The following is a 13,488-nucleotide window of genomic DNA, read 5'->3' as shown; positions in this document are numbered from 1 at the left end:
TCAAGCATGCATTTCAGGTAGAAGGTATGCATGTTTCCATTACATAATCATCCGACCCATTTGGTCTTTCATGGCATGATGGTCGTAATACATGCATTTTTGCATGTATTTGCTTTATTGTTTGTTATGTAGTCTAGTAATGCCACGCCAACCTCTTGAATCAGTTTCACGCTTATCCATTGAATAGCTTTCGTTTTGTTCCGTTTTTTGCCTTTGTTGCTTATTTTTTGAGCAGGGGTGTATTATTCAACATGCTTTGATTATTTCATTGCTTACATTCATTTCGTTAATGGAGTAGTTTGCGATGGGATACTCTGCGATCATTTTTCTTTATTTGGTAATTAGGAATATCTTACGATTACTTTCTTTATTTAGCAGATAGTGATTAGAAATAATTTCTCTTTATTTTTGCTTTCATTAATCATAGTAAAATTGCTACTAGAGTACACTTGTGTTATACTCCTGCTCAATGTATCTGAGATTCGGAAATTATGCGGCATTGCTTAAAAGCTATGTTGAAAAATCAGAAGCAGACTAACCGAGTTTTCCAATAAAACACATCAAATTTTCAGCATACAAATTTTAAAAATGGAAAAAAATAGAAAAGAGAAGTTCAAGAGCATGGGGAGAGGGAGGGAAATGCAATTTCAAAACAAAAGTCATCATAAGATACGAGTACATTGATGCAATAGTCTGAAACTCATATTAAGGGATTTTATTTAAATAATGCTATTATAATAATATAAAAGTTAGTAGATAGCTAAACATTTCAGAAATATATTTCAAAATTAATATTATAAACGATAAAAACTTTATAAGTTATTGATACTCAAGTAAATACATCCATAATGTCTTTTTATATTTGCTTTCGGTAGCATGCATTACATTATATATATTTCTATCATGTTTGCTGCTTTCCTCTCACGTAATGGGATTAATATGCATAAAAATGGCCTCTGAATGTTTTTAAAGTCTAATAATTTCACCATCTTATGCAAATATTTGATTATTTTTTCATTGCGGATATCCTTCATTTTTGGTACAACTATAATGGTCTTACAATATTGGTTTAATTCAGCATCCTTCTGCTTTATAAAAAGGACGTTTTCCATATTGTTAAATCAGTATGAATTTCTGTATATTTTTGCAAACGCATGCAAAAGTAAGATTAATAAATTGGCAAAATACAGATAAATATTGCTTTATTTTAAATTACTTTCAATTAATTTCTTTTGAAACTAGTCACTTTTTAATTTTTCAAATTTATTTCATGAAATTAATTTGTTTTGCTTTAATTTTGATTTAGTATATTAAACATTTCCTCTGTTACTGAGTTTGTTCCTTTTATTGGTTTAATTATTTAAATTATTTCCTTATTATGTGTTTACATGAAATGCACATTTTGCCATTTTCCTGCTTTAGGATTATGCCGTGGCTCGACGGTTTGTACATCAAGTTGTCCATGTGAGTTTCAAATGTCTTTACGCTCTCAATCGAACAAACAACCACACAGTTACGATAACATGCTTGGTATGAATACGATGCCAGAAACTAGGTCTTCACGGAACCTGAGGAGGGAAAGTCCCAGCTCTGATCCTGGAGGGCAGGTGTCCAGATCTGCTTCCTATGACCGCTCCTCCGCTTCGGACTTGGGAGAAGGTTCTGCAGTAACAGATTCGGTTTTCGTAAGGGACATGGAGGAGACGTTCGCTAGGACGCTCTCCAGGTTACGAAAAGGTATTTTAACCCTTTTAACGCTTCTGTCGAGTATACCTTGATATTAAATTTCTTCATAGTTGCTTTTATGTCAAGGATGACTTTTAAGTTCGCTCGCTATAATAATTTTTATTACTAAAAAGCATATTTCCATTAAAATAAATTGCATGAAAATAAATAGAAAATAAATATTGTTGCTTGCGTACGGGTTCGTTATGAATTGGATGCACAAGTCCGATGAAAAATGAACAAGATTTATTATTATCACAACAAATAAAACAAGATGCTTAAATTTTCTCAGATATTCAGTATTACAATATCTCACAGTAGTTATCTAACTACTCAAACGTTCAACAGAATTTAATTCAAAACAGCTAGAGAAAGCTAATCCGCGAATTCGCTACAGTCAACAAGAGCTGTTTCTTAAACAAATCAAATGTTATCAAATACTAAATGCAAATAAAATATTAAGTGCAAGTCAAATCAAATACACATTTAGAAACAAAAAGGACCATGGTCTTACACTATATACAATTATTTACGCTACGTACTATAACCATAGTAATGAGCTAACCTGTCGTAATGAACGACTTTAGATCTAGAGTTCGATGACTTACGGATCCGAACCACGACATCATTCATCCTGTTTAGAACTGTGTCCATCATCCCAAGGTGACTGTAATTTAGTCCTGATTCCTTTTCGTCGAATCGGGTTCCACAACCACACCTTGTCTCCTTCGAATTGATGTCCAGTAGCTCTTGTGTCGCATCGGGTCTTCACTTTCTTCGTCGCCAAGTTGACTCGCTGTCGTGCAGAACGGTGCATCCCTTTAATCCGGGCCTGGACATCTCGGATGTGTTCCTCAGGCGATGAAGGTGCATCCGTAGGGCGACCAAACAGCCGGTCACAAGGCAGACGAAGGTGTCTCGACTCTGAAGAGCATCTAGGATGGAGAATAGCTGGTAGTCTGGTGTTCCTCTTCGACCCTAGTTTGATTTCGGCAGCTTTGTGAGCTGTGTCTTTCACATGAGACGTCGGCGTTTCCAGGCGAAGATCCCTTTTGAGGAAGGTAGTCATGTCCTCAGATGCTGAAAGCAGTTTGTTGTTTTTGAAGGCTAAGGAATAATTGTATTTCCTTAAAAAGTCCAATCCGAGTATGCACGGATCTGCAATATGTGCCATATATGCCGTGTGATGTTATGCGGCACTTCCAAACGTGATCTTTACGTTTAACGTCCCAGCTATGTCGACGCAGTCTGAAGGGTAACACAGGACGGCGTCCAAATAAGTTCATCTTTAAACTGTTGAGCTAAATCTCTCCGAATGATGGTAACATTAGCTCCTGTGTCAATGATCATATTTGTAAGGAACTCCATCGATATGCCCATTGATGGTCAGTCCATTACTGCTGCCACTCACTGTAGAAATATTGAACGCTTTAAAACAAGGTTTTTCATTATTTGGCAATCTCCGTTCCTCGATATGGACATTAATTTGTTTCCTGAATCGTTGCTGAGGAATGGTCTCAATTTTCGTGCTCTGGGGTGTTCTGCAGTTCCTTCGCACGTGGCCTTCAGCTCCGCAGTTCCAGCATTTGGTTTCTTGTCACTCCTTTTTCCTTTCATTAGCATTTAATTGTCTGTTTAACTCGTCTCTCTTATTATCCGTGGTCTGGGGTGTTCTGCAGTTTCTTCGTATGTGGCCTTCAACACCGCAGTTCCAGCACTTTATAATTGGTTTCTTTTCATTTCTGTCCCGTCTCAAGCCACTGACTTATCTGGTACAATTATCTGTTTTATTTTCCGTACCCTGAAGTGTTCTGTAATTCCGTCGTAGGTGACCTTCAATACCACATCTCCAACACCTTAGAGCCACTTTGTTCTCACTCCTAATCCGTATCAAAGCATCGACTAGTCTGGATAAATCATCTAATTGAGCCATCAATTAATCCACTGGCTCGGGGAGTCACACAGCTCTGACTGGGTAAGGATCTCTACGAGTTGCTTGCTGGCCTGCCTCGAATTTCACGGCGTACAACAGAGCGCTTTTTATGTCTTTAATATCCATCATTCGTAGAGCCTTCTGTATTTCGGGATCCCGGATGCCATCGATAAAGTACTGCAGGGACAGGATTTCCCTCCTTTCTCTCAGGCGCTCCGTAAAAACGAGGTGAGACAACCTTTCAACGTCCGTGGCAAGTTCCTGGAGCTTTTCTGTGGGCTTCTGTCGACGCGATTTTAATTGAAGCCGACTGTAGTCTTTCAAACATTTCTCCCCAAAGCGCAGCTCTAATGAGCGGGATAGAGCTTCGAAATCTAGCCTTTAGTTTTCGGGAAGAGTCTGAAGGATATCCACTGCATCTGCTCTCAAAGAAGCGGCGATATGACAAGCCTTAGCTTGGGAATCCCATCCATTCGCTTCTGCAACTATAGAAAATTGTGTTTTATACACTTGCCAGGAGGTCTTTCCATCATATGTCGATAGCTAATGATTATTTTATTACTGAGCACCATAACCTGTATTATTTCTGGAAATGTCGCCCTATGGACATAGTGGTAGGAAAACCGGCTATCATTGCCTTGCACCCGACTTCGAATTCCGGAGAATGGATATTTGTAAATATATAGTGTCTTTGCGATATTGGAGCATTTAAAATACTGTAGAGTCGAAAGCTGTTTTGAGCGGTTGGTGGAAGCAAATGACAGTCGAATCCGCCTTCTGGTGGATTTTGCGTGAAAACTGGAACGGAACTGGACCTGTCGAAAGCTGTTTTGAGCGGTTGGTGGAAGCAAATGACAGTCGAATCACGCCTTTGCGTGAAAACTGGAACGGAACTGGACCTGTTCCTACTTATAATGTGCTCAAAGACCCAAGACAACGACAATCGCAGTTTTCACCTCTTAGCCACAAAAAGTTCATGGACTTTATCTGATACAACTGCCAGAAAAGTGAGATTAAGTCACAATATTTATGGTTACTTACTGACTGCGTTGTAAGTAGCTTAAATCATTCAAGTGGTGTGCATTTCCTTCACTTTTCGGAAACCCGTCATGCATTACATGTCAAAATAAAAAGGCAGAAATACAACTTACACGTTACGTATTTAAAAACGATTTGAAAGACTTTGTAGAAAAACCGCTTTTTAATCCCAATAACGAAGATTTCCGGTTGACTACTCTCAAAATATTGAATTTAAAGTCAAACTTAAAAGAAATTTCAAATATGATCTCCTACGTTTTGGCACAAAACTGTCAAAAAGCTAAACTACACTTCTAAGCAAGCTTAATGGAGTTCAAAAACCTCATCCACATATATGTGACCGATTACAGAACCTTCATCAAAAATAATATAGGCCAATGTGGCCATTTGCGATAATGGTACACTAAACTAAGAAACCAATTTCGTAAAAACAGGACATTTTATGAACAAGGAACAGAAAGCTGTGTATTCTTTACTCCCTCCAGATCAAACTGTATTTAGAATCTTAGTTCAGTCAAAATCTGAACTGCTTAGTTAACAGTATACTGTTTCATTCGTATTGGGTCTGTTGAACACGATGACGACGACGTCTCAAAAAGGCCCCTTTGGAAGACAAAAGGAGAGAGACACCATGGATTTTCTCGCAAAAAGTTCAAGCTCGTGAAACCTTCGTACAACAGTAGAATGGCTCATTCGACGTGACAAAATGAAGGTAAAACCAATTTCTGAGTTTCTTCGAGTCGACAATGACAGAAAACTTTCTTCATGACTTCAGATGTAATTACTGTTCTCTGCTGCATTTCCAGATAGTTTACCAACTTATTCACCGCTTGAAAAGCTATTCCAGATAATTGATAAGAAGAGGGATATTCAGATCTTGAGCGACTTCCATTTGCGTTTTTCCACTCTCACTTTTGCCCTGCACTTAAATGATGCGTCTAAATCACAGCAAATGAATATTAATTATTCTCAGGAACTATAAAAAATTATAAACAACACTGGACACCCGAATTCTAACAGGCGTCTATTACGCAAAACATTGGGAATAGTATAATTTGCATATTTTACACACTAAACTGTGCGCGGATGTTCAATTGCTGAAAATTAGCATAAGTATATACTTCGAGTAATAATTTGAGCAATTTTGTAAATCAATATTTCGACTTGCGTTGTCTCGTTCTTCGTCACAAAGAATTTATGTCAATGTCTTAAATTATAAGAAATGGAAAAACAGATTTTTTTTCCAATTTAGAGGCACTAGAAGGCAATGTTTAATGCGGATCAGCAAATCTCATATTCGAGGGTTTTCTGATTTGAAACGATCATCGATTTAAACACCAAAGTGTTCTTAAAGGAACTGTTGAAGCTGACTGTAATCTTAGACGGAAAAGGACTGAAGTTATGAAGAAACAAGAATTCGGACCACCAGGAAAAGAGTTTACTAAAGGTTGCTTTAAGTACTTCAAACGAAGTTAGCGTTATTTTAGACTTCAATACGGGATTTTTTCTAGTCATTCATCCCATATTCGATAATTTAGTTGTCTTATTGCAATGTACATGTAAATTACATACATATAAATCTAAATAATCCTTGCGTCAATGAAAAATTCGAATTTTATTGATATCAACATTTTTTTAAGTACATATAAATGGTCTTATTCTTTAGTGAAAGATAATTATTACTTTTTAAAACACTTCATACTTTAAACATTGTATGTTTGGAAATATTTATGTCTCCTTCGTGTTTTACTATATTTGAAATAACTTGCATTACAAATTATGTATTGAAAACGATATTTGTTTATTTTATTTCGAAGAATATTTAAAAAATGGTTCTTCATGGAATTTTTATATCAACGGCATGAATTTAATAGACCTTAATAATTAAATTAAAAATATTTTCTAAGATTTGATAAAAGTGTCCCTGCTTTCTCTCTCTTTCATACAGAATTTCAAAGGTCATCCTTCACATCGAGTTTCAGCACGGTAGAAGAGTGGTTGAAGAGCCTCGACTTAGCAATTTACACAAACAGCCTCATGGACAATGGATTTGATGATATAGATTTCCTGGTGAGAGATATTTGTCATAATTTATCCCTGTTCTTATGCTCCTTTAAGCATCTTAGTCTAATTAAGTCTAAGTCTTAATTTAAGCTATACAGTGGTACCTTGGTTTGCGAGAGTAATTCTCTCCGGAAACGTGCTTGTAATAGGAAGCACTTGTATATCAAGGCTAATTTCCCCGTAAGAAGTAAAGAAATTTAATTAGCTTGCACTTTACTTTTAAATTGGAAAATTAACGGAGAAGAAAAAGGAGTAAGAGCATTAACGAAACCACTGCTATTTGCAGGCTCACTGGAATCTTTTTTTCCCATTTCCTTTCCTTTATTTTTTTCCCCATATATGACTTTAAAGAGGTACCTATTGAATGACAATTGTGACGGCTACTTTCCGAAGATTTCGAAGCACATTATCGTTAAACAGATTCTTCCCCTGCACAGCTACAGCCTATTCCATTGGTGCCTTCCCACGAAATTTTATGCTCCTTCCCGACTTTACACATCCCCTAATTTTATTTGAAGTGAGGGATTCCTCTCCATTTTTCTCTTCCTTATCAGGCAAGGTTTTCTCCATAACCTCTTACAAATTGCTCGCAATGCAAATTCATAGGTCTTAAGTAATCATCTTCCGGCCATGTTCCTCTACTTTCATAAATGTCATTCTTTTTTACCTTCAATCCAATTCCATGGGCTTTACTAAAGACACAGTTTTATCGACAAGTAGCAGCTCTTGTTCATATGAAAAACTTCTCAGGGTCATATCCAGGAACGCAGTCAGATCATAGTATTTTCGAAACAGAATTGAAGATTTTTTTGGCAACTCACATATCAAGCTTTATAAATGATCTTGAGGCTGCTCACTAATTGTAAATTGTTTTTCAAAAACTTTTCGGGAGGTAAGGTTTATTCCTATGGTCACTTCGAATCCTCGCTAAAACAATGTTTTGGTGCAAAGCCTTTTAAACTTCAAAATGACTTACTGATTTATGGACTGGAATAGTGGAATGATGTTAAAAGGAAGGAACGTGACATAAATGAACACGAGTTCCTCCAGTAAGTTGTCATTATGAGCAGAGGGATGAGCAAGAACATTATCTTTTAACCAGAAGGAATAACTGGCAGATTTTTTTCGAAAATGTATATCATCACTCAGAAAGACCAAAGACCTCATTGATCTATTCAACGAGCAAAATAATGACCAAAGCCTTCATGTTGGACTTTCGCATTACATTTAGCCAACTCTTTTGCATGCTGTATTTCTTGAAAGCTTGCGGATTCTAGGAATGATATATGAGTAGCGATCTGGTCTTATAATTCTTTCTTGAGTAAACATATAACAAGAAGGTGAGCTGATCTTCCATGGGGTTTGTGACAAAACATTGCGTAATCTTCTGTATAAACCGTCAATGAATTTAAAATGAACAACTATTGTGCCTTTCATGCAAAATTTAGAATTATATTTAATTATGTTGGAAAATAATCAATTTTGGAATAACGAAAATAAAAATAAATAAATAAAATGAAAATTTAAATTAAAATTCTGATGCGGACGCATGACTTCTAGATTAGAATTTGCATTCCACGTGACTTCGTATTAAATTACACACATTTTTTTGCTGCACTTCATTTAAAACTTGACCACCAGCGGCCGAGCGGTAAAGTCGCTGAACACTGGTAGTTCGGTCTGAGGTTCGAATCCCGCGAACGGGCTGGCTGCATGGGCGTTTTCGTGGTTTTCCTCATGTGTAACGTGTATACGAGCCAGTTTCCCTTAGAAAGTCCTCCACGAAGGCATCCCTCCCCTTAGGCAGATAGCCCTAGTGTGCTTTGCCATAATTAAATACACCAACACCAAATACACCATTTAAAACTTATTTCCTCAAGTTATGCTAAAGTAAGTGGCCGATCACTCAAGGCAAATTCAAAATGACATCAAAAATTGCACATTTTGAAATTGAATATCCGGATCAATTTTTGTCGTACGGAGTCGACAAAATAAATTGCAGAAGTGTAATTAGAAATAAAATTAGAAGTAATTCTTAATTTAAATTTTTATAATGATTATAAAATTTTCCAAATACAAGTATAAAAAACGGATGACTACATTAAAAGTTAGATTTCATTATTTGTCGAAAATTAATTTTTTTTCTTTTAATTTGCCATTATCAAAACATGAATATTTTCTTCCTTTAAAACATTTCTGTAATATAAAGCATATGACTATGACCAACGATTGCGAAAATAAAGGCAGGGTAAAGGCTTTTTAAGCCTGGTTAGGTGGTGGGGGTATATATATATATATATATATAGAGAGAGAGAGAGAGAGAGAGAGGGTGGGGCAAATAAAAGTGGCCTGTCCAGGTTAAAAACAAAGTTCCAGGTTGAAAAAAAAAGCAAAGGAAAGGAGATATAGTATTAACCTAACTAAAGCAGATGTTGAAATTGACCAAAATTCATCTCTTGCACTTTTGAACCCTGGTCAGCAAGTTACTAAAGGCAGATCGATGCTGGAGTGCAGGAGTTGCTGCAATCTCATCCGAAACGCTCTGCTGCAGTTCTTGAAGACTATAAGGACTGTTGCGATGCACTTTAGACTTGATGGCTCCCCACAAAATGTAATCGCACACTGACAGATCAAGTGACCTGATCAGCTAGGGCCAGGACCAGACTGACCTGTGTTAACAACTCTGTCAGACGTGAAAATTGTGTAAATGTGATCAAAGGTGCGGCTAGCTGTATGGGTAGTTGCTCCATCCTGTTAGAAGCAACTGTAGGTGTTTTCCTCCTCAGTTAATGTTGCCACAAATGGATTAAAAATAGTGGAAATGCAACACTCCGAATTCAGCTTCTGATGAAAGAAGATGGGACCAATAATTCGGCATGCACACACTGCACACCAAACCTCAACTTTCCGATCATTCAATAGTGCTTGGTGCAAGGTATACGGATTCTCCGCTGCCCAGAACCTGTGATTCTGTAAGTTGTCATAACCACTCAGGTGAAACCAGTCTTCATCAGAAAGAAAGAAAAGATCCATGTCCAAGTCATTCACTGTTATCTCAGTGGTCAGCCACTCATAAAACTGGAGGCGCTGAGGAATATCTGCTGGTTTTAATGCATGAACAACGCATATTCTATAGGGATGCCTTTTCAGGTCCAGCTGAAGTATTCGTCCGCATGATCGACGTGATATGTCGGTCTCTTTCGACAGGCGTCGGGTTGATTTGGTAAGACTCTGAAGCAAGCCTTTTCTGCTAAACTATAGCCACATTTTCTGGTGTTCGGAGACATTTGGGAATGTTTTTTGATTTGTTCAAAACGGATCCTGTTTGACGCCATTTTCAGACTAATCGTTGCATGGCACTTTGATACCGGTAAACATATGAGCAAACAACTGACCACATTGTTTCCGCTACTTTGTTGTAACGCAACTTTCCACAACGAACACCCTCTGCTGCACTGTGAGTATAATCTTCACCTTTGCACTGCTCAACTTATACTGACACAGCCCACACTGAGCTCTGAATTGGTTTGGATAACGTGGTGTATGTAGACGTAATGTGCGCTTCACGTGTTATGTTTATATGCATACATTCACGTCCAAACGTATCCACTCGTCCGGCCCACTTTTATATACTTTGTTGTGTTTCTTTGTAACCTGGAATTCTGTTCTCCGGACCACTTTTATTTGCCCCAACCTGTATAGAAAAACTAAGTAATATGCCAAAAACAAATTTTACGTGTCCTGCGCTATAGCTGCAAGATGAAGTAAATTAAACATAAAACACCCAAAATTAATTTAAAATAGGAATCTAAACGAGGCAATTCCTTAATAATATTAGTAATTGCAACTTTAAATAGAAGGTCTAACTTTGCTTATGCCAGATACATGTGTACATGCGTACGTACAGATGTCATGAAAAATCCATTTTAAATCTATTTTGGAAAAAGAAAGAGTCATTTATTCTGTGCCTATGTACAGATATCAAGCAAAGAAAATCATCCAAATGGATTCACGAACCGTCAAAATGGATATTTCTGTTGAAATATGATACCCGAAATTTTTCGTGATTACAATATTTCCTTTACATCTCATAAGGAATTTAAAATATTACTTTTAAGAAAATGTAATTATATTGTTTTTATAGGTCACTTTAATTGTATATTATATTTTTCTATTTTGAAAAACAAATAAGCTGAAAATACTGATTCATTTATGTATATGCTGCCCACAGTACATATTACAATGGCGTGGATGACAAAAAATGTATTTTTGTAAAATACTGTAATATTTGGAACATAAAATAAAAGTAGCAAATGCATCATCAAGGATATCGAAATAAGTACGCAAAATTTCATGCTCATAAACTAGTCAGATACTGAGCTTTAAAATATGTTAAATTTTTGATATTTTGACACTTTTTAAAGGTATCTGACTCCTTCAAGTATTTATTATTTTTAACGCGTTAAAACATATATAATATAAGCATTTTGTTAAAATCCATATTTATGTAGTCCAGTAGCTTAAAAGTTTGTAAAGCACATAAATAATTCGCTTTCCCAAGTTATCGATAGTAATTAAGAAGATGTGATTTTGTGCGGAAGTTCACTAAACTATATTACTCACCCAGAAATGAATGTTTCTTGTACGGAAGTGTCCCTACTTTGCGAATTATTCACATGTGTCGTATGTAGGAGTGCCTCTAAACTGAATGATTATCCATAATCCTACAGTGAGAAAGAAAAGAACTGTTGACTCAGTGCTCACACAGTGTACACTTATTCCTTCCATTACAAGATTTCGCTCATTTACCAAACGGAAATTTGTTAAACTTTTTTTATAGTTTTGAGAAATTCGAACAAGGTTTTACGATATTTATTTCTGTCTGCATGGATATATCGTTTCCGCAAATATTTAAAATGGCAAAAAAAAAAAAAAAAAAAAAAAAAAAAAAAAAAAAAAAGTAATAACATATGCAAGGTCTTATTTATTTTTCTGTTTGTTAATCAATTTCATTTTCCTTTTCTACCAATTTCCCAAATTCTCCCCATCTCAGACGTATGAAAACAAGAGAATTATAATTAGAAAATAATAAAAAAGCAAAGTACATTTATATTAGAGTTAATGCATATGCTGCTGCTTTGTAATCAGTGCTTTTGCCCTCTTTCATTCTGAAATCAGAACTAGTGTAAAATTAGCTTATCAGAGATACGAGATGTAAGTTAAGTTAAATTTGAGGGGGGATGCCGAGCTTCCTGTCATAGCTTGAAATATTTCTAGTGTTAGAAATGGCTATTTCTTTTATTATAACGCTATCATAAAGGCTGCCAATTTGAATCTGTTGTAAGTAAAGCTTGTAGAGTGATTATGTTATTTTGTAGCAGGAGTGCATGAAAAATAAGCGATGCCTCTGCCGGGACTCGAAACCTGAACCTCTCGAATACGCACCAAGTGTGCTACCTTTACACCACGAAAGCATGTTGGAAGGAGGGCTTAGCTTATATGGTTATGGCAAAGCCTCTAGGGCTGTCTGCCTAAGAGGAGGGATGGACAATTTTGCAACACTTATCCTTCATCGAAGTTCCGAAAATTTTGATTCCTTTTCCAAAGATGGAACTGAGACGAAAAATCCATCTGCAAATGTGATCATAAAAAATACCGCTGCTAGAGTTAACAACAGAAATAACATTCTGTCAGGGTAGCATCATGGACTAATAGTAGAACTGCAACATGATCAATAGCCAAACTTAGTCTAAACGATTGGACCTACTGGTTTTTCAATGTAAAACATATTGTGACCGAAGGTTGCCACAAAGATAATAAACTTTCCAGTGTTTTAGCCAAGTTCCTAAATCTTACTTATTGCGCAATTAAAATATGTGGACATTTACCTTTTCTATTAATTATATATTTATCTTTGTCATGAACAACACAACAGTAAGTATGTACTTTGACTTCACAGGGAGGTAACATTCTGGAAGACGAAGACCTCTTGGAAATGAACATCACAAATAAAGATCACCGACAGAAGATTCTCGAATCGTGTCATAGTCTTCCCGCCTTGCGACCGATCAGTGAAGGTCAGTCTCCAGAATCCGTTGGCGAGTGGCTGAGGTCTCTGCACCTCGACCAGTACATAGACACTTTTAGAAGGAACGGCTATACGGAGATGGAGAGGGCCAGGAAGCTGTGGGAAGTTGAACTTCATTCTGTAAGTTTATAAAAAATCCCTCTTTTCCTTAATTTTATGCCATATAATGTTTGTAACTGCTGCAAGGAAAGTAAGCTAGTTTGACAATAACATGTAAAATTAAGGCTTTTATTGATATTAATTTTAAATAAATGATCAAATCATTAAAGAACTAAATGAGTTGTGTTTGCAAGTTTGAAATCAATGATTGGGGGAAGAAAATGGTTTGCTAATTTCTCAACTAAACTGCGCTCTTTTTTTGTGAGCATGTCGGTTAATGCCGAAGATAAATAGATGAGAAGCCAATGAGATTGCAATAAGCATAAGTAATGCAAAAGTAGATTAAAAATTAACGCAAAATATACTATCCAGTAATGGTAAACACTAGAGAGATGAAGTTTTGTACATGGAAGTGTATGTCGCTTACCACCTAACGCATACCTAAGTCTTTTTTTCCTTGCTATTGCAAGTCAGCAATCATGGATAATTAACGTGAGATCACACTACACCAGAGTGCAGTGATCGAATTCCTCTATAAATC

At 36.3% G+C, this 13,488-nt stretch overlaps 1 protein-coding gene across 2 annotated transcripts in view; it reads left to right on the top strand.

The window, feature by feature from the left end:
• LOC118184513 (ankyrin repeat and sterile alpha motif domain-containing protein 1B-like) overlaps positions 1-13,488 on the top strand; it is a 215,696-nt gene that overhangs the window by 158,658 nt on the left and 43,550 nt on the right. For both annotated transcript variants that reach the window (XM_035354197.2, XM_085817504.1), the window contains exons 13-15: positions 1,423-1,737; positions 6,645-6,766; positions 12,720-12,968. In XM_035354197.2, coding sequence (XP_035210088.2) covers positions 1,423-1,737; positions 6,645-6,766; positions 12,720-12,968 — 686 coding nt within the window. The remainder of the gene's footprint in view (positions 1-1,422; positions 1,738-6,644; positions 6,767-12,719; positions 12,969-13,488) is intronic.

This window comes from Stegodyphus dumicola, chromosome 5 (assembly GCF_044657685.1).
Source record: "Stegodyphus dumicola isolate Sdum_Otavi_A_Nest chromosome 5, ASM4465768v1".
NCBI lineage: Eukaryota > Metazoa > Arthropoda > Arachnida > Araneae > Eresidae > Stegodyphus > Stegodyphus dumicola.
Note: the sequence above shows the minus strand (reverse complement) of the source record. Positions and strands in the feature narration are given on the sequence as shown.